The sequence below is a fragment of the Hypanus sabinus genome, chromosome 2, assembly GCF_030144855.1.
Source record: "Hypanus sabinus isolate sHypSab1 chromosome 2, sHypSab1.hap1, whole genome shotgun sequence".
Classification (NCBI taxonomy): Eukaryota; Metazoa; Chordata; class Chondrichthyes; order Myliobatiformes; family Dasyatidae; genus Hypanus; species Hypanus sabinus.
In genome coordinates, this window is record NC_082707.1 from 163,237,689 (window position 1) to 163,259,983 (window position 22,295).

General features: G+C 40.5%; 1 protein-coding gene and 1 long non-coding RNA gene across 2 annotated transcripts in view; both read right to left on the minus strand.

Moving 5' to 3' along the window:
• Positions 1 to 470: 470 nt before the first annotated feature.
• Positions 471 to 10,554, minus strand: LOC132405615 (uncharacterized). Its single transcript, XR_009515930.1, has 4 exons — positions 10,528 to 10,554; positions 2,638 to 2,699; positions 1,084 to 1,178; positions 471 to 811 (listed from the first exon to the last, which is right to left on the minus strand). It is a non-coding gene; the product is annotated as an uncharacterized LOC132405615 (long non-coding RNA).
• A 7,818-nt stretch (positions 10,555 to 18,372) lies between these two features.
• LOC132404001 (5'-3' exonuclease PLD3-like) overlaps positions 18,373 to 22,295 on the minus strand; it is a 36,500-nt gene continuing 32,577 nt past the window's right edge. Inside the window, exons 8-11 of the mRNA XM_059987929.1 lie at positions 21,906 to 22,045; positions 21,644 to 21,806; positions 19,780 to 19,876; positions 18,373 to 18,563 (exon numbers count right to left, since the gene is read on the minus strand). Coding sequence (XP_059843912.1) covers positions 18,373 to 18,563; positions 19,780 to 19,876; positions 21,644 to 21,806; positions 21,906 to 22,045 — 591 coding nt within the window. The remainder of the gene's footprint in view (positions 18,564 to 19,779; positions 19,877 to 21,643; positions 21,807 to 21,905; positions 22,046 to 22,295) is intronic.

Below are 22,295 nucleotides of genomic sequence, written 5' to 3' on the forward strand. Positions count from 1 at the left end.
CTATCCACAACACCTCCAATCTTTGTGTCATCAGCAAATATACTAACCCATCCTTTTGCTTCTTCATCCAGGTCATTTATAAAAATCATGAAGAGTAGGGATCCTAGAAGAGATCCCTGAGGCACACCACTGGTCACCGGGCTCCACGCAGAATATGACCTGTCTACAACAACTCTTTGCCTTCTGTGGGCAAGCCAGTTCTGGATCTACAAAGCAATGTCCCCTTGGACCCCATGCCTCCTTACTTTCTCAATAAGCTTTGCTTGGGGTATCTTATAGCCTTATAGAATTACAAAATAACATTAATATCTGAAAATGAGAATATGACAAGAAAAATTATATTACACATCATTTGTGCATAATAAAATTATGCATATTATAACTGGTAATATTTGCTTACTTATTTTCACAGAAGTTTTTTTTGATGCTTTTAATGCTAAAGCTTCTTGGTTACTTGTATTGGCCAGAAAGAAGTACAATCTACAAATCAGTGTACAACAACGAGGCAAGAGCTGTAGAAACAGACAAAGCAAAGTCTTTGTTCTTGTCATCTGGTTGTAGGAATGGAGGTGGCAATGCTGGGAGACCGTCCTAGTAGCCAGCATTTTGTGAACAGTTTGATGAATTGGTTCAGGGATAGCTTAATCAGAGCAATTGATCGTGGACAATGCTGATGATCTGCTAAACCTGAGTCCATCTTCAGATAAGAAGCCTTAATATGTAAAAAGACAGGCTTGTTGAACCATCAGCCTGTGACGTGGTCATCTAGGCCCAGTGTTTGGGTGACTTGGTTGAACTGGTTTGAAGCAGTCTGAGTTGGAAAGAATAAAAGAAATTACCTAAAGCACAAGTCTGGAGGCAAGAGCCATAAAGCAACACTGCTTATAGCCTAGGGCCACATCTAATAAAAAGCTGACATAGGTCAGTCAGATGAGCTTCAGCCAAAGAAAATGAATCACCATAGATTGAACTGATAAGGGAAAGGATAAAATTGGAGGATATTGGAATCATAGATAGTGACAACTCTGTGCAGACTAACTATCATAGAAGTGGATAACCCCATGTCTGAAACATGGAGATTACCTCATAATCAAGAAGAACATCTGGCCAGCATAGACTCCTTTTCCTGGATATTACTTTTTTCTATTCTTTGATTGTTCATGGAGGGTCAGGGGAACCTAGGGAGTGTCCACACAAGGATTCAGTTTTGTAAATTCATGTGATAATTAACTGAGACAATAAAGATACTTGTCAGTGAATACAGATTATCTGTGTGCCTAACTGATCAGTCAATACTTGTAACACCTGGATCAGCCATTTTTAAAAAAAGTAACACAAAATGATGCTGAAGTGGCCCATAATTTCAAAGTAGCAAAAATATACTCAGGTGTTTGCAACAATGTCACTATTGTAATCCTTTTAATATACAAATAAGAAAAACACAGCAATGCATGGTAAAAAGCTCCACACTGATCTTTCCTCCCTTTTCCCTACTTGCATGTTTATTCTTTATTCTTTCATAGTAAAATATAATATTGCAACATGAGTCATCTAGCAAGAACTGGTATTGTTGAATGTTTGTAAAGTTTGATATGCAACACATCTACAAGCAAAGCAAAAGTGGTAATTATGTAGAACCAATCAGATTGTAGAATTAGTATATAAGTAACCAAAAAAAACTGAATATCAAAATCAGGTACAGGATGAGAAATAAAGTCTGAGAACATTCGGAAAAGTAATAGAAATAAGAAGTAAAAGTTAAAATATTTTTGTAAAATCCCCAATGACAATTGAACCCCTCAAAATGAGTCTCTACTTCTGAAGCTGTTATTTTATAAAGAGCTTGATTTGCAACAACTAAAAATTATTACCTTGTTAAATGTGCAATCTGCATGAATGGACAAAACTTTCTAAAGATGATTTCAGTTTGTGTCTACATTTCAAACCGCCTCATACCATTAAACCAGTTCAACTGCAGAGTACAGTGCTCTATCTGCCTTTTTCACAAAGGTAACAAGAGAATAGTGCAACTCAGAACATTTTGGATAGCTATTTTCAATTACACATCTGTTCCCACTTATAATTGCTGTACCAATGCCATTAGCCTCAGTGTTACTTTAGCATTAAATTATAAATAATATGCAGTTTTCCAACCCCTTCAATATAAATATACAATAAAAAATTAATCACATTTTATGCAATACTTGTGATTTCGAGTCAAGAAGTGGCTTGGAAAGACATTATAATCAAAATTGTCATAAGTTCACAGATCAAAAAGACATGCAGCAGAAAAATTGTAGAATGTTTCTGCAGCTTTACTTAATACATCCACTGTTACTTTTTTCACATATTGTCAGAAAACAATATGACCCTTATTAATTAACCAGAAAACAATAAATTTTACTTTATGCATCCTCTTTCTTCTATTAATGTAAACTGGACTTTCACAAATTCACTCTTAAATGTTTCATTCTGAACATTACTTCCAGTTTCAAATTCATGACAAATTAGTAAGGTTTAATTCATTAGAACTTAATTTGAAATTAGAATGAATAGTAATTAATTCATTAGAAACCAATAGCAGAAAGAGTATAAAAATCTGATTAATACTGAAGAATTCAAAGGTCATATACATACTCAATATCTGAAGAAATGCTGTTCACTTTAGTCTTCTTCAAAAAGCCTCTATTTTCCATGATCTTTAAAACATACCAAAACATAGCAGGAACCCAATTATAAATTACATCAAAATAATTTAATTAGTAAGTGAAATTGGCACTTAGTCACACAATCAAAAAATAGATTAGCATGAGATAAAGTAAACACACTTGCTAAACTAAATGGCTCATGGTACTGGAACTCTCCCACATAATCACAATAAAACTATAAACCGGAGAGAAAAATATGGCTGCAACATTGAAATCAGCTAAAAATTTGCACATTAGCCATATGCTTCTTGCATTTAACTCAGACTTACTGGATTATCAGAATTCTTAGTATTTTTTTACATAGGCTTAACTTTGAACTCCACATCTTTGTACCAGAAAGAAAATTTCTTTCCCATCTACATTGTTATCTGTCTCCATTTCTATCTCACCTCAAGCACGTTGTTAGCTTTATTTCTTCTTAAGTAAGGTCAAGTACCAAAACGGCAGCACTGGAGTCAAATCATGATTGCAATCTTATCTATATCATAATACTATGCAAAACTCCGTCAAATATTAGTTGCATGCACACAGAAACTCTGATCAACAAGCATCCTGTGTCATCGGTGACAAAAGTTTATGCACATTAATTAAATGATACATGGAGACTAATTTAGCACCTCCATAGCTCTACAATACCTTTAGCAAGGCTGACTTTTGCTGCCAAGCATTATTTAACAGAATCATGTATCTTGTTCTTTCTTGTTAAATTTTGACGATTTGAGTTAATTATAATTAACGTGCTGTGAAACAGACCAAGATCAGCAAACTTAGTGCAAATCAGGAAGACAACTTCAGATTTGTTGTTATCCCAAATCATACAGTAGTTTCATCGAAGAACTCTTTCCATAACTCTAGGGCTAGTGCATTTTGAATTAAAGTTTGAATTTAATTCAAACTCAATACATTATATATCTAGTGTACGTGGATTTGCCCATATTTGGAATGTGTAATGGAGCGATAATCTGTTTTTCTTTCTAAATCAATTCAGTTCTACTGGGTTGTATGTGTGCTGTAATTAGATTCAGGTATTAATATAATACATATTAAAATATTAGAAGCCTTTTTACAGTTAAAATATGTAGACAAATTAAAAGGGTTTAGGGAGAAAGTGTGAATTTAAACAGAACTCAAAAAACTATGCATTTATGTGGAGTTACCCTTGTATTTGGATTGTGTAATGGAGTAGATAACTCTCCATTTCTTCTAATTCAGTTCAGTTCTATGGGTGTTTGTGTCTTAATTAGGTTGAGGTATCAATATGATATTTCAAGCTATAAATGATTAGGGGCTTGTTTTTAAACAGTTAAAAATGTAGACAGATTAAAATAAACTTGAGGGGTCAAAGGGGAAATAGAATCATGGAGGTCTGGAACTGCCTGAAAGACATTCTGAGTAAACGGTAACTACACTTCCAGCCATTTTGCTTGCTCTAAGAGTACCCTTCCATTCTCTCAATTTATGCTGTCTCTGTTGCATTAATATTAACGATGCCATCTTCTACACCAATCTTTCCAAAAAGCCTTCTTTTGTCTTTAAACGTGGATACTTTTCGCTATATCAACAGAACTCTCTACCACAATCCTTTCATTTTTTTGCATGTTTAATTAAGCCTCTTATTCTCCATTCCCAGAAAGATAAGGTTTCCCTCATCCCTATTCTCCACTCCAATGCCTTCATATTCAACAGACATAATTTTGGAACCTTCAATGTAATGTCACCATCAAACAGCTCTTCATCCTTCTCAACTTTCAACATTCTGAAACAGTTGTTACTCAAGTGATTGTTGGAGAAAATCAAGGACTTGGATTTCACTGTTCTATTTGTTTCTAATGTTCCACCAAAACATATTTTCCTTCCCTTGTTGTTTTTTGTCTAACAGTGGGTGATGCAGTACCTGCCCTTTTATCCATTCCCAAACCTCCCAACAGATCCTCAAACATTTTAAGTGGCAACTTTTACTTTTAACTTTATATTACATACGGTACTCATGATATGATCACCATGAAATATCATCAATCTGAAATATAATCCATCTCTTTCTCCAGAGGTGCTGCCTATTTCCAATATTTTCTGGTTTATTTCATATTTAAAAGATATATGGTTGAGTGCATGATATCCTGCCACATTACATTACCGTAGACAGCTAGAAAGAATTCCTTACTGATCAGTGTGTATGTGATCATCAGTTTTATGAAAAGTAAAGTGTTTCTCAGGAACCTCATTTCTTTTAGGATGCAATTAACGGAGTCATTCAAGAGAACCCACAAACACAGTACATCTGGATTTCTGAATATATTTGATATCACAAATAAAGGTTAGCAAAATCAGGGCTCACTGCATGGTAGTGTTGGTAGATAACAGGTTACTGTATATAGAGGTACATGTGGAAGACAGAAAACAGTAGAAACAAAATTATGTTTTTTCAACGTCATTGCATTGTTGTTAATAGAGTACCATGGGTATATTGTGCCAAACATTAAATAATTTACATGAAAAGACTCCATGTTAGATTAGATTAGTTTATTATCATTTACACCAGGGTTCACAGAGTGAATAGTACACATGGTAATAATAAATACAACAATACAGGTAAATATTATGATGAGTTCAAGACAGCAGAATGGTGCCAGGTTTGTAGTACAATCTGAGGTAGTATAATAAAAAAGATTAAAATGATAACCGTGAAATAAACAAGAGTACAGTAATAGAATTAGGAGTATATGGCAGTACCACTGGGAAGGAGGTGTGAAAGAGATGATTGTTTCAGGGCCCTGAAAATAGTGGGAAGAAGCTGTTAAGTCAGCGTGCCCAGGAATTCCTGTATCATCTCCTAGAAAGAAGAGAGAAAAAGGAATGGCCAGGGTGGCAGTCATCCTTGGTGATAACACTAATCTCCCTGAAGCAACACACCATGAAGGTGCAACACACACAAAATGCTGGAGGAACTCAGCAGGTCAGGCAGCATCCACGAAAATGAATCAACAGTTGACATTTTGGGCCAAGACCCTTCATCAGGACTGGAAAGGAAGGGGTAGAAGCCAGAATTGTGAAGCTGAACTGGATGGAAGGAAGTGATGGGCTGTGTTTACCACTCTGCAGGTTCAGTTAATCAAGATTAGAGGAGTGCCATACCAGGCTGAGATGCAAACCATCAGTATATATTTTCTATAGGGTATTCGTAGAAGTTAAATAGAATCATTGTTAACATGCTCAGTCTTCTCAGACTCCTAAGAAATTTCTCATCAGCTTTCTCAATCACCACAGCAGTGTGAAGAGACCAGATGAGGTTGATGGTGGTAATAGAGAGAACTTGAAGCTGTAGGCCTTCTTCTATAGACAACTTCATTGATGAGGACAGGGTTGTGTTCACCTCCTCCCTCCCAACCACATTCCTCATCTCCTTAGGTCAACAACCAATTCTTTCATCTTGCTTATGTTATTGCTATGTTTTTTTTAATACCATGAAAAAGGTTTGTGAGCTCTTTCCTGTACCACTCATCATTATTGTTTATCTGACCATAAGACCATAAGATATAGGAGCAGAAATAGGCCCATTTGGCCCGTTGAGTCTGCTTCGCCATTTCATCGTGGCTGATCTGATTTTCCTCTCAGTTACAATCTCCTGCCTTCTCCCTGTATCCCTTCATGCCCTGACCAATGAAGAATCTATCAACCTTTGCCTTAAATATACATAAAGACTTGGTCTCTACAGCTGCCTGTGGCAAAGAATTCCACAGATTAACCACCCTCTGGCTAAAGAAAGTCCTCCTCACTCTGTTCTAACAGACGCACCTCTAGTCTGAGGCTATATCCTCTGGTTTTACACTCTCCCATATTGGAAATATCCTCTCCACATCCACTCTATCAGGGCCTTTCGATAAGTTTCAATGAGGTTACCCCTCATTCTTCTGAATTCCAGTGAATTCAGACCCAAAGCCATCAAATGCTCTTCATATAACAACCTATTTAATGCTAGGGTTATTTCCGTGAATCTCCTTTGAACCCTCTCCAGTTTCAGCACCTACTTTCTAAGATGAGGGGCCCAAAACTGCTCACAATACTCTAAGTGAAGCCTCACCAGTGCTTTATAAAATGTCAACATTATATCCTTGCTTTTATATTCTAGTCCTCTTTAAATGAATGTTAACATTGCATGTTCCTTCCTCACCACAAACTCAACCTGCAAACTAACCTTTAGGGAATCTTGCATAAGACTTCCTAAGTCCCTATGCACCTCAGTTTTTTTGTATTTTCTCTCCATTTAGAAAATAATCATCCCTTTCATTTCTTCTACCAAAGTGCATGACCATACAATTCCCAGCACTGTATTCCATTGGCCATTCCTTTGCCCATTCTCTCAATCTGTCTATGTCCTTCTGTAGCCTCTCTACTTCCTCAAAACTAGCTGCCCCTCCACCTATCTTCATATCGTCTGCAAAACTTTGCAACAAAGCCATCAATTCCATCATCCAAATCATCAACATATAATGTAAAAAGAAATCAGTCCCAACACAACCCCTTGGAACACCACGAGTCCACGGCAGTCAGCCAGAAAAGACTCCCTTTATTCCCATTCTTTGGCTTTTGCCAATCAACCACTGCTTTATCCATGCTAGATTTTTTTCTGTAATACCATAGGCTCATAGCTTGTTAAGCAACCTCATGTGTGGTATCTTGGCAAAGGTCTTCTTAAATTACAAGTACACAACATCAACCAATTCTCCATTGCCACCCTGCTTGTTATTTTTTCAAAGAATTCCAACAGATTTGTAAGGGAAGATTTTCCCTTGAGGAAACCATGCTGTCTACATTCTCTTTTATCATGTGACTCCAAGTACCCTGAAATCTCATCCTTCATAATCGACTCCAACATCTACCCAACCACTGAAGTCAGACTAATTGGCCTATAGTTTCCTTTCTTCTGCCTCTCTCCCTTCTTGAAGAGTGGTGTGATATTTGCAATTTTCCAGTCTTCCAAAACCATGTCAGAATCTAGTGATTCTTGAAAGATCATGACTGATGCCTCCACGCTCTCTTCGAGCCACCTCTTTCAAAACTCTGGGGTGTACACCATCTGGTCCAGGTGACTTATCTACCTTTGGACCTTTCAGTTTCCCAAGAACCTTCACTTTAGCTTTGATAACTTTACACACTTCATGCTCCCTGACACTTGGAACTTCCACCATTCTGCTAGTGTCTTCTATCATGAAGACTGATGCAAAATACTTACTCAGTTTGTCCGCCTTTTGTTGTCCCCTCTTACTACCTCTCCAGCGTCATTGTCCAGTGGTCCAATATCCACTCTCACCTCTCTTTTAAACTTTATGTATTTGAAGAAACTTTTGGTATCTTCTTTAATAATATTGGCTAGCTTGCTTTTGTATTTGATCTTTACCTTCTTAATGACTTTTCAATTGCTTTCTGTTGGTTTTTAAAAGCTTACCAATCCTCTAATGTCCCACTAATTTTTACTCTATTATATGCCCTCCCTTTGGCTTTTATGCTGGCTTTGACTTCTCTTGTTAGCCATGGATGTGTTATCTTTCTTTCAGAATACTTCTTCTCCTTTGAGATGTATATACCCTGTGCTTTCAGAAATTTCAGCCATTGCTGCTCTGCTGTCATCCCTGCCAATGTTCTTTTCCAATCATTGCCATTCCTCTATCATGCCTCTGTAATACCCTTTACACCACTGTAATACTGATACATCTCACTTTAGCTTCTTCTTCTCAAATTTCGGGGGGAATTCATTCATATTATGATCACTTCCCCTGAGGGTTCTTTTACCTCAATCTATCTAATCAATTCTGGTTCATTACACAATTAAGTCGATCGATAAACAGTCAATTTAAAGAGCGAGTTGGCACTGTACCTGGCCATACAGGTATAAAGGTAGATCCAATTTTGTGAATGATAGAAAGCTATTTAGTGAAGTGACATATGAGATTATTAAGAGAGAGATTATGAAATGACGTATGAGATTATTACATATATTAAATAACTGGACAAGAATTAGTAGATGGAGTATATTGGGAAAAATGTGAAGTTAGTGCTATAAGTAGAAACAAATAACTAACGTTCTTTTAAATTCAAAAATTTTGAAATGCTACAACATGAAGGAAATGATGGAAGTTAAATTCAGATGTAACCAACATAAGGAAAGTAAGCCTTTACTACAAGAGGCTTGGAATACAGAAATAAAGAGTTTCTACTTCAGTTGCTTTTTATATTTTAAGTACAATGTAAAGTTTAGGATTCTATATACAAGAGGAACACATATTTGCCTTAAAGGCAGTACAATGCAGATTAGCTAAAGTGGTATCAGGTCTCTACTCCAGAGGGCTATAGATACTCATTCAACACTAAGATTGTAATATTTTTGGATATTTATAGGAACATGGGATATAATAATTGACAGGAAAGTATACTTGAGTTAGAGCATTGGCCAAGGGAGAAAGAAGAAGGGAGGGCTGGCTAGTGGAGGAAAGGGGAGGCATTGGGACAAGGGAGGAGAGGAAATGGGTGCAAGTACATGAAGGATGACAAGGAATGAGAAGGAAGGGGTAGAGGGGAATGGAGGTGGACACTACAGGATGGGAGCGCAGGGTGAGACACCATAGTAAGGGAGAACAGGACGCGAGTAAGAATAAAGGTGAGAACATATAAGTTTGATCATGAGAGGAGCAAAGATGGAGGGAGAAAAACCCCAAAAGGGCAAGATGGAGACTGGGAAACCAGGACAGGAAGGGGAGGGAGACTGATTATGGCCAGGATGTGAATAAAATCTAGGAGGGAAAAGAAAACTGGTTGGTGCAGAAATGAGAAGGAATATCACACAAGGGGAAGAAGGTGCATTCATTAAACAGGTAAGCAAGCAACTGTGGGGTTGTCTGACCAGCAAGAAAGATGTGACAAAAGTGGGGGGGGGGGGTATAAAGATTTGGGGAGAAAAACTAGCTTGTGACTGGGGGTGGGAAAGGATGGAGTAAGGTCAGGAAAAGAGGGAAGGAGATTGTATGAGGGGAAGTAAAAGGAGAATAGAATGAGACCAGAAGATGGAACAGTGGATGGAAGGAAGGGAAAGGGATGGCGAGGGAATGAGTTAGTGAAGGAGGAAAACAGATAGACTGATGCCAGGAGTGCAGAAAAGAACATTAGGAGGGAAAGGATGAAATGAGGGAGGAAAAGGGAAGTGGAAAGGACAGAATGAGAGTTGCCAGCAATTCCATGCTGACCAGGATGTACTTAACTTATTGAATCATTATCAGTGTGGCACGTTCAATTTCTGACATAATGTTCAGAAACTGCCCATCTATACACAGGGAATCAAGTCTCCCTCTGCCAGAGATAAGAACGGTGGAGGATGAGTTGTGGCACTCGCACGTCTACTATTTTTTCTCTCTGCTCTTCTGCTACTTAAATATTCCCTCGTCTCCTGTTAACATTTTCCCCACACAGTCTCATCTGGCATTACCCACATCACTCTCTTCAGCCCCTCACTCAGGTCCCCCCCGTTTCATTTCCAACTTTCAGCAATTTGATGAAAGTCCCCTAATTGAAACGTTAAGCGTCTCTCTGTTTCGATCCCGCAGACATTGTCTGACCTGCCGAAAGTCCCCACCATTTCGCTTTCCCAATTATCTTGCTTTACAGTACCAGGTTATTCTACACCCACAACCCACCCTGCGCCGAATGATTCAAATACTCGGCAACTCGGCGTAATTATTGTGCCCCCGAAAGTGATCTTCAATGACCGAGGTGTTTTTCTTCTGTTATGCTAATAGCCGATCGAGATATTTTACAAGACGATCGCTCTTACACATTCCGTGGTCGCGCAAGACCGGCATCTGGACGGTGCGTGATGACGCCACCGCGTTCTCCCGCTCCCCACGCTCGCAGGGGGCTCGGCGGATGCTGGGAGCCGGAGCAGCGCGCCATCTGCTGGAGGAACCCGGCGGGGCGAGCAGCGCCTGTGGGACGGAACGTTCCTCCATCAGGCTGCCGCTTTCCATCGCCCCTTCGTGACGGACTTGCGGTTCAAACGTTGGGAAGCTGCGCGTGGAACGATTGTGCCTAGAGAATCCCAGCAAAATGCTCTGCTGCGGTCTTGTACTGTGAAAAACACGAGAAAATCCACAGATGCTAGAAATCCAAGCAACACACACAAATTACTGGAGGAACTCAGCGGGTCAGGCAGCACCTATGGAAAAGAGTAAAGTCAACGTTTCGGGCTGAGACTTTTCTGGGTCTCTATATTGTTCGTCTATATTGGTCTATTGTTACTAGTTTCATGCCTGAGACAGTCTGCTCAGTTATTTCCAGTATTTCGCGGTTTGATTTCAAACATTTAGCATCTGCTATATTTTGACTTTGTACTACAGTAGGATCAGTTGTTTAATGAAACATAATTTCCCATTGAAGGTAAGGTGAAAAAGCAAAGATGCATTTTAACCAACAGTGTAAAAGAGATAGCTTTTCATTACATTGTACACAAAATTACATTGTTCCTCGCCACCCAAATACAAAAACAATCTGCTAGCAGTAGTTAACATTCAATAATTCATTCCACATTTAAAATTTTAAGTTACATGAAGAGATTATATAAACTCTAGTTATTTTCTTTGAAACAGAATAGAGTAAATGGATAGTTAATAGAGGCAAATAAAAATATGAGGGCCTAAATGGAGTCAATAGGAAAAATGTATTTTCTACAACAAAGGTTAATAGGTAGGAAGCATGGATTTACACTGATTGTTAGAAAGATTACAGAAAGATGAGTTTCTTTCCACACATATGTACTCCTAAGGGTAGTAGGGGCAAAAATTCTCATCATGTTTAATTGGTATGCACACAGTATGTATTTTGTCCATAGACAGTTTTCTGAGGATTGAGGATGTGTCTTCAAGTGAGTGGATGGCTCTGTATTTTAATTTTCACAAGGTGTGGTCATTGTACTCCAGCTACCACGAAGACTTGACAGGTCTTGGACAAGTGACAAGAACCTCCAAAACAATTGATTAGATTACACAGACTTAGTACAAACATGCATGTGTAGGTTTTCATAAATAAAACTATTTGAGGCATAGAAAAACCATAACTCATTTATTGTACTCCAAGCATGAACACAAAGTGTGGTAACAGTCCATTACGTTATTATGTTATCATGTTAGACCAGCATCTTAAAGAGAACCCCCAACTCCAAATTGGTGGTTGTGAATTATGTACGTTTCCCTACACAGCAACCCACCCCCTCCCACCACCAGAATTCACTAAAACTAGCATTGTGAGCCTGTTCAGAGCTTGAACAAAGTCTCATTGGTGCAGGAACAGCAGATGCCTCTGAAATACATTCAGGTTTACCCTTCCTAGCTATTATAAAAGATTTCTTTCTCCATTCAAAAACATGGAATTGGCCATCATAAGAGGTCCTAAGGGGATGTTGGTGTACATCATGGCAGACGAAAACAAACAAGGCAAAATATAAGTCGACAGGAACTCAAGAGTGCTGTATACCATGATGGGAGGTAGGAATAGGTGGAAAGGAATTGAATCTACTGAGGAGGGTGGAATACTGTTGAGAGGCCGACCAGGTGGTCGTGGCATCACGAGTAAGGTCACCTGGCACCCAGAACAGCTGCCTGTATACCAACTTAGCCACAGATGACAGCAGATCCTCTTTTGGAGCTCTTCTGAGCCCCAGTGGGACCCACAGAAGATGATCATACCAACACGTATCCATGAGGGAAGCCCTCAGAACACACTTTAAGGAGTGGTGAAATGGCTCACATAAACCATTGGATTGCAAGTGAAACACTGGTGTGATGTATGTAGCCTTACACTGAGGTCTGGGCCACCGCAGCCCAGAGGTCTGATGTGAATCGGGGACCACAGTCGGAGAAGATATCAGTTGGGATGCTAAACCGAGCAACCCAGTGACTGATGAATGCCTGAATCACATCTGCAGCTGTTGTTGTTGTTGCTAGGGGGATAACACTGGCTACCTGGTGGTACAGTCCACCACTGTAAACATTATGCGTGAAATTGGTGGGGGAGGGGAGACGTCTGACAAAGTCCACATTGACATAGTCAAATTGTCACTCAGGGACTTCAAAAAGGTACCAATGGCACATGAGCACGACGGTCAATTCTTTTCCCCACTGGCACTCCATACAGGCTGCAGTCCAATCACATAATCCCTTCTAAGGCCATGCCACACAAACTTTAGTGCAACCAGAGTCTGTGAGGCCTTCTGGCATGGATGCAAGAAGCACGTGTGGAGTCAAAAAGAGTTCACCTCCAGTTTGTGGGCACTATGGGGTGAGGGTAACCCATTGAGATGTCACATAGGAGAGAAATCCTAGCTTCCCTGAAATTAATGTCAGCCAACCACGGGCCTGTAACGGCTGTTCGGTAAGCCTGGACCTCTGGGTCAGTAGCTTGGTCGGCTGCCAAGCTGGCATAGTCTAGTGAAAGGTCTCAGTGGCTGGTTGTGAGAGGCAATCAGCCACGGTATTACTTTTCCCCTTCATATGCTGTATATCAGTTGTGAGTTCTGATATTTGGGCTAGTTGTCATTGCAGCTGTGCAGACCAAGGGTCTGATACTTTGGCCATTGTGTGCACGAGGAGTTTATGGTCAATGAACACTGTGAAATGGTTACCCTCTAGAAGAAAATGAAGGACAGCCAGATAGAGACTGAGAAGCTTATGATCAAACATGCTGTACTTCCTTTTGGGGGGACAGAAATGCCGGCTGAAGAAGGCGAGTGGCTGCCACATGCCTCCGACCAACTGTTCGCGCACAGCACCCACAACACAGACTGGAGTGTCAGTAGTAAAGGCTCTAGGTGCATGGGGAGCAGCTGTGCCAGTATGGGAGGAAAGGACCTCAATAAAATCACTGTCAATAAAGAGGTAGTGATGAGCAAACTGGAGGGCCTGAAGGTAGATAAGTCCTCTGGTCCCGATGGGATGCATCCCAGGGTGCTGAGGGAATTGGCGGAGGTTATAGTAGACGCATTGGTAATCATTTACCAAAATTCTCTAGACTCTGAGCAGATCCCGGAGGATTCTAAGATAGCAAATGTCACTACACTTTTTAAAAAGGGATGTAGGCAAAAGACAGGCAACTATAGGCCAGTTAGCTTAACATCTACAGTTGGGAAAATTCTTGAAGCTGTCATTAAGGAAGAAATAGCAAAATATTTAGAAAGGAGTGGTTCCATTAGACAGACGCAGCATGGATTCAGAAAGGGCAGGTCCTGTTTGACAAACTTACTAGAGTTCTTTGAGGACATAATGAGGGCAGTGGATAGAGGGGAACAGATGGATGTCGTATACTCGGATTTCCAGAAAGCATTCAATAACGTGCTGCACAAGAGACTTATAAATAAGATACGGATGCATGGAGTTGGAGGAAGAGTATTGGCATGGATAGTGGATTGGTTAACCAACAGAAGGCAGACAGTTGGTATAAATGGGTGTTTCTCCGGTTGGCAATCAGTGGTGAGTGGGGTGCCGCAGCTGTTTACCATTTACATTGATGATTTGGAAGAGGGGACTGAGTGTAGCGCAGCAAAATTTGCTGATGACACTAAACTGAGTGGAAGAGCAAATTGTACAGAGGATGTGGAGAGTCTGCAGAGGGATATAGATAGGTTAAGTGAGTGGGCCAAGGTCTAGCAGATGGAATATAATGTTGGTAAATGCGAGGTTTTCCACTTTGGAAGGAATAATAGAAGAGCAGATTATCATTCAAATGGTGAAAGATTACAGCATGCTGTTGTGCAGAGGGTCTTGGCAATGCTTGTGCATGAATCACAAAGGGTGGCTTGTAGGTACAACAGGTTATTAAGAGGGCAAATGGAATGTGGCCTTCATTGCTAGAGGAATTGAATTCAAGAGCAGGGAGGTTATGCTACAACTATACAGGGAACTGGTGAGGCCGCACCTGGAGTACTGTGTGCAGTTCTGGTCTCCATACTTGAGGAAGGATATACTGGCTTTGGAGGCAGTGCAGAGGAGGTTCACCAGGTTGATTCCAGAGATGAGGGGGTTAACCTATCAGGAGAGATTGAGTCGCCTGGGACTATACTCTCTGGAATTCAGAAGAATGAGAGGGGATCTTAGGGGACATTGCCTCAACATTCAGGGGAGAAGATTTAGGATGGAGATGAGGAGAAACAGTTCTTTCCAGAGAGTGATGAATCTGTGAAATTCTCTGCCCAGGGAAGCAGTTGAGGCTTCTTCACTCAATATATTTAAGATTCAGTTAGATAGATTTTTACGTAGTAGGGGAATTAAGGGTTATGGGAAAAAAGCAGGTAGATGGAGCTGAGTTTACGGACAGATCAGCCATGATCTTATTGAATGGCAGGACAGGCTCGATGGGCTGGATGGCCTACTCCTGCTCCTATTTATTAAGTTCTTATCCTCTTATGTAGTAGGGTCATGTTAGAAAGAGCTCGTTTGGTATCATCAAATACCCTGGTCTACTCACTGACCAGTCAAGCATATGATTAGGGTCATTGCCTTTAAGCACACTATGCAGGAGAAGCATAAGTTTAGCAGCTGGCAGAATGAAGTTGTGATAGTTCACCATACCCAAATCCTCCAGTAGTTTTTTCAGTAGTGTGGGACGGTGGGAAATCCAATAATAGTGACTATCTTTGATGGGAGGGATTTTGCACCTTCTGCGGAGATGTGATGACCGAGAAGGTCAACAGTTGACAACCCAAATTGGCATTTAGCAGGGTTAGTAAACAACCTGTGTTGCCTTAAGCACTTGAAAAGTGTGCAGAGATGAAATATGTGTTCGGATTTGGAAGCATTGGTGACAAGTATGTCATCCAGGTAAACAAAAAGAAAATCTGAATCTTTTTAATACAAAATCCACCAGCAGTGCTGCATTTGTCAGCCCAAACAGCATGCGCAGAAACTTAAAATGGCCAAACGGGGTTATCACAGCCATCTTGAGAATGTCCTCTGAGCACACAGGAACCTGATGTTAGCCCCTAACTAGACCGACTTTGGAAAAAAATTAAGTTTCCAGCTAAACATGCCAAAAAGGACTTGGATGTGTGAGACCGGGTAACAATCGGGGTGGTGACCTCATTAAGACATCGGTAATCACCACATGGGTGGCAACCACCATCGGACGTAGGAACCAAATGTAGGCCGAAGCACAGGGGCTATTTGACCTATGTACAAAGCCAAGTCTTTCCATGTTGGCAAACTCAGCCCACATGGTTGCCAGATTATATGAGTCAGTCTACACAGATGGGCATGGAATGGTGGGCTAGTTGTAGAAATGTGGTGCTCGACCTCATGTTTTGTGACTGTAGTGGAGAATGTGGGCTTGGTGAGGTTTGGGAATTCAACAAGAGCATTCAAGTAAACTCACATGTGGTGGTGCATGTTCTTGACAGAGTTGTTGTGGGAAACTTACTGGGGGAGCAGGGTAACGAACCAAAATCCTTGACATCCATAAGCCAGCAGTTCCTAAGATCAACTAATAGTCCCTGGGCAATCAGCAAAACTGTACCGAGCAGAGGTCTGGCTAATTTAGCCAGAGCAAAGTCTCATGTATAATAGCATCCACTGAAACTGAGCATCACCTGTCGTGTCCTGCAAGTCAGGATCCTGCTGTTGTTGGTGGCCTCCAGCAACGTTAAATCGCTCTTTGCCTTCTCATCAATGGGCGATATGGCAGCAGACTCGTTTGAGCACCCGTGTCACACAGGAAGCATCGCCCTGAAAGGGTATCCGTAATTAACAGTAGACAACCCTGGCAGTTGGAACCCACAATGTTCACAGTCCGCTGATACCCCGATGCACTGGCATTGTTGAGGCTGCAAGGCAGTTGGCACTTCTTGGCATTCATACCAAAGCAAGTGTGGTAAAAACACAGGCCCTGAGTCATCTGTTTTGTGGTCGCAGGCGTCCTTATGTTGGTGGCCTTACAGACCAGGGCTATTGAGGGAGGGAAAGGAGGAGGAATAATGCCCCACTGCTTTGCTGAATGTAGATTATCAGCCATTTTAGCAAACTGCCTATAGCCCTACACGGACACATTGATGAGAGCTATGCAAACTTGATCAGGCTTTTGCTGTATGAAGAGTTCTTTAAAAATAAAACAAGGACGGTGATTTCCTAGGAGAGATAGCATATGGTCCATTTGCTTAGCATTGCCAAGGCCAGACAAGGAGAGCAACTGTTTGACATCTTCCGACTCCGATAGTCCAAAAGTCTGTAAAAGGTGAGTTTTCAGTGATCGGTATTATCGTGCTCCAGCAGGTGTTCTAGTAGATTCACCACTCTTGCAGCCATGGAGTTGCCAAGTGAGACTTCCATGTAGTAGAACTTAGAGTTGTTGTCATTGATTTCCCGCAGCACAATTTGGGTCTCGGCTTGCACAAAGCAAGCTCGATATTTTGCTCCCAAAACTCTGGCAGTTTCAAAGTGACTGCATTGGCTGACATCTAACCATAAGATATAGGAGCAGAGTAAGGCCATTTGGCCTATTGAGTCTCCTCCACCACTTCATCATGGCTGATCCAATTTTCCTCTCAATACTCAATCTGCTGCCTTTCCCCCTATTGCTTCATGCCCTAATCAATCAAGAATCTATCACCGTCTTAAATACACACAAAAATTTGGCCCCACAGCTGCCTATGGCACGTTCAATAACTCTGGAATTGTCCTACAGCATCTGGATCACCAATGTAGGTTTTCCCAAATAAAACAAAGTGAGATGTTTTAAGCAAACACGTAACAACTCATTTATTGTACTCCAACACTGAATACAAAGCACAGTAACAGTACTTTATGTAACTAGATCATGCCTCTTAAAATGAACCCTAACTTGATTACATTACCCTACACAATCATGCATGTGCATGCGTACACACACACACACTTCAAGCCTTCACCACCACACCCTGATGATAGAAACACACACGGACTCATTCTTGTCCATGTTCATTTCATCAGCATTTTTCCCTTGCACTTCTTCTAATCCCCACCTACTTCAGTCCTCCTCCTTCAGTTCTCCCCTACAGCAGTCTCTCTAAATGTCACCTGTCCCTTATCTTAACAGGTCTCCTTATGCACTCGTCTTTCCTCTTGATCTCCCACTCTTTTACTCAACTCCAATCACAATTCCTCCTCACCATTGCCTGTCCAAACTCTCCAAACTTAAGCAACTTCCTCTCTCAAAGCATGGAACTACCCACCAACTACTGCCACATGTGTTCTGCAAATCATTCCCCAACTACCCAATTACCTTTCCCCAAACTGCAGCTCCACCCCACCCCTTCATCTCAGCAACCTCATCACACAAAGACTGGTCCCTAAGCTGGAAACTCCAGACCAAGCCCAGAGAGCCTTGAAAGTTATCCAGCCAATGCTGGCCTGCAATGGAATGAAAGAATCCCACTCAGCTCACATAATTATTTAGCATTTACCAAGAGCCAATGATTCAGGAAGCCTCTATCTCTTGCACTACTCTTCAACACAGTGAGAGTTTGCCTCTTATTCTCCTCCAGTTCACAACATCCGAGTTGAAGGAGAGCATACAAAACAAAAGCCTCCTGAGTTTAAAAGATCCTGTTGGTGTTTTGCCCCAAATATACAGTACCTATAAAGCATAATTTTAATCCATTAGTTTAATACAAAAGATCTTCTTCCAAATCATCCAAGGTGATGGAATAGTTGGAATTCCAGTCTCTTTGAAATAGACTTTTTAACTGATGATGAATTGTATTATCAGCCTCTTCTTTATATTCTGAAGTCTGATTTATCAGCAGACCGATGCCAGTTGTAGTATTGAAGTAGTCATAAGACCAATTTGAAGTACCTGGAAGACAGTACTTTTGATGAAAACAATATATTTGCAGCAAAGCAGAAATAGTTCCCCTCCAAAATCTGAGTAATATGTCTGAAATGATTTGGTGTAGAATCTTTATTTGCAAACCTAAAGATATTCTTTTATTTTCTACTATTTAATATGTTTGACAATAATTTCTATAACATATCAAGGAACCCAACAAGAAGTCTCAGTTCTGACCTGCAATCAATCAAATGGTCAAATTTCACTAGTACTCAATTAACTAACTGGACCAAATGGATACTGATGATAACAAAAAAAATTCTTGCACAGATTAAAATACTGACAACCTGAACATCATATTTTACGGAATAATCATATCAGGTGAAAGGTGTATAAATGATGTAGTTAAAACATCAATGGCAATATATGCACTCTTGGTTATTTGATAATTAGAAAGTGTATTAATGGAAATAGTCAAGGTGTTAAAGGAATACAAAATAATACAGATTAAACTATTTATTGAACTGCCTCAGTCATCTGAGAACAAGGCAGGACCTGCATATATTCAGCAATGAGAGGCTTATTTCTTGACCTCTGAAAACCTCTGTCTACAAGTCAGAAACCAGAAACATGATTAAGTATTCATACTTTACCTGGTTGGGTGCAACTACAGCACTCAAGGTGCACTGTTCTATTTCCCTTGCGGTCACTAGCAGTGTCTGCACTCTTTCTATCACTGGCTCACTTTGTCTGCAATGTTTCCCTCTTTAAGATTTATTCCAGCAAGTCACCCAGCCTATTACAGCTGCACTTCCCTCATCCATTGCCTCCATCACCAGGTTCAAAGCAAACACAAATGGTGCATCTTTATTGGACATACACCACCATCTAATACATAGTGATATCTATTAAGAGTGCCCTTTAATTATCCTAATTATAGTGATTTGAGGAGATCCTGAATGTTTACCATTGTAGTTGTGTTTCTCGGGGACACACAAAGTACCTGTTGAATTTGAAGTGTTACTGAATGTTTGGTGTCATAATTTTTGTACCTTAGGGTGGTTTAGCTTGTTTGACTTAGATGTTTGTTTGAATGTTTTGCTAGTTGTCTGTAAATAAATGGTTAGTGTACTTACTTGTAACCAGTGTCTTCTGCTCCACTCACTGGATTCTCAAATCTGTTTCCACATTACAATTGTTGACTTAGAACACTAATGCGTTGAAATAATGATAAATCTCTTACCTATATATGCAATATTTTCTGTTACAAAGTATTTGGAATGGCTCACTCTTGCATAAGGAATCTTGCTAAACTTCCCCAAAGGAACAATAAAGATTTTCTACAAAATAGTAATATTTATATTACTATTAGTCAACAAGAATTCACATTATGCATAAGAAAAATCAAAGCCTAGTATAATACACACAAAAAGCTGGAGGAACTCAGCAGGTCAGGCAGCATCTATGGAAATAAATAAAGTCGATGTTTTGGGCTGAGATCTTCATCAGCACTGGAAAGGAAGGGGGAAGATGCCAGAAAAAGAAAGTGCGGGCAAAGGGAAGGAGGACAAACTAGACTGTGATAGGTGAAGCCAGATGGGAGGTGGGAATGAAGTAAGAAGCTGGGAGGTGATATATGGAAAAGGCAAAAGGCTAGAGAAGGAGGAATCTGACAGGAGAGGAAAGGAAGAGGGGCACCGGGGGGGGGGGGGGGGGGGGGAATAGGCAGACAAGGAGAAGAGGTAAGATACTAGAGTGGAGAATTGAAGAAGATGGAAGGGGTGGGGAAAATTGTTGGAGACTGGAGTAATCAATGTTCAAACCATCCAGTTGGAGACTACCTAGGTGGAATATGAAGCTTTTCTCTTCCACCCTGAGAGTGGCTTCGTCATGGCAGAAGAGGAAGCCATGGACTGACATGTTGGAACAGGAATGGAGATAGGAATTTAAATGGTTGGTCACTGGGAAATTCCTTTTTTTGCAGATAGAGCAGAGGTATTCATCAAATTGGTCCCCAATGTAGAGGGAGCCACATCGGGAGCACTGGATACATTAGACAATCCCAAAAGATTTACAGGTTGCCTCACCTGGAAGGACTGTCTGGGGCCCTGAATGGAGATGAGGGAGAAAGTGGAAGTGTTGCTGTAGCAATTCTGCTGCTTGCTGGGATAAAGCACCAGCAGGGAGATTAGTGAGGAGGGACAAATGGACAAGGGAGTCATGGAGGGCAAACCCTGCAGAAAGTGGTGAGTTGGGTGGAGGTAAAGATGTGTTTCATGGTAGGGTGCTGTTGAACATGGCAGATGTTGAGGAGGATGATGTGTTTGATGTGGAAGCTCAATGGGGTGGTAGGTGAGGACAAGAGGAACTCTATCATTGTTACAGGGGCAGAAAGAAGGGATGACATGGATGTCCAGGAAACTGAGCAGCTGCAGGAGACAGCAGCATTAATTGTGGAGAAAGGAACCCCCGTTTTTTGAAGGAGGAGGACATCTCAGATGTCCTGGAAGGAAAAGCCTCATCCTAGGAACAGATGTGGTGGAGATGAAGGAACTGAGAAAAGGGTATGGCAATTTTCCAAGAGACAGGGTGGGGAGGGGTATACTCAAGTTAGCCATGGCAATTGGTAGTTTTATAAAGATTTTGGTAGACATTTTGTTTCCAGAGATGAAGTCCAAGAGATCAAAAAGGGAGAGAGGTGTCAGAGATGGACCAAGTAAATTTATGGCAGGGTGGAAGTTGGCGGGAAAGTTGATGAAATTGATGAGCTCAGCATGGGTGCCAATGAAACACCAATGCAGTCATCAATATAGTGCAGAAAGAGTTTGGGAGCATCATCAGGGAAAGCTTGGTATATACCTTTAGGAATGCCGTAGAATTTAAAGACCCTAAGAATGATGATAAACTAATTCTAAATATCCTTCACAGCAACATGCTAAGTATTTTGTTGACTGTTTTAAAATATGAGTAATTTATAAGAACTGAGATTACTCCACATACATTTCTGTATTTATCCTTACATTAATAAATTAACCTAGAATTAATAAAATCTAGACAGACTTTGATGAAACTAGTAACTTTTTAAAGGAAAGAAATATGTTAGTCACCACATCAAAGTGGACTTTCTTGATATTTCTTAGAGCCTGCAGAGACTGAAGGTAGGCCAGCATGGATTTATCTGAATGCTTCCAGTAACCAACCAACAACTGGATGTGAACATGCCGTTCAATCGCTGCTTTCCTCAGTGAGTCATCAATAAGAGGCCAGTATCTAGGCAACAAAATGAGATTTACAATCATATAAAGGACTGTAATTATGTAAATACTATAATCATGCATTCCTGATGTACTAGTAATCAATTTCACTTACAATACATGTCGCAGGAAACGTGATGTCGGAAAATACTCCATGACAGAAATATACAGAAACTTCCTTGCAGCATTAATGCCACTGAGTATAGCGTCAATGTCAGTAGTCCGGCCTTTTGGACACAGCATTGGAGGAGAACTCTAGATAAATCAATAAGTTAGTACTTGAAATGTTTTCTTTAATGCCAGTTCTTACGCAGTGACTGATACATAATTGGTACTTAGAAATGACATCTCTGCTTTCTTGATAACTTGTACATATGCAGCTCCAGTAGTGGCAGTAATATAAATAACATCCTTGACAGGTTTTAAGTACAGCCCATTCAATTAACAAATCCAAATAAGAAACATTAAATTACTTCACCTAATTCATCTGCAGAATGACACTAAC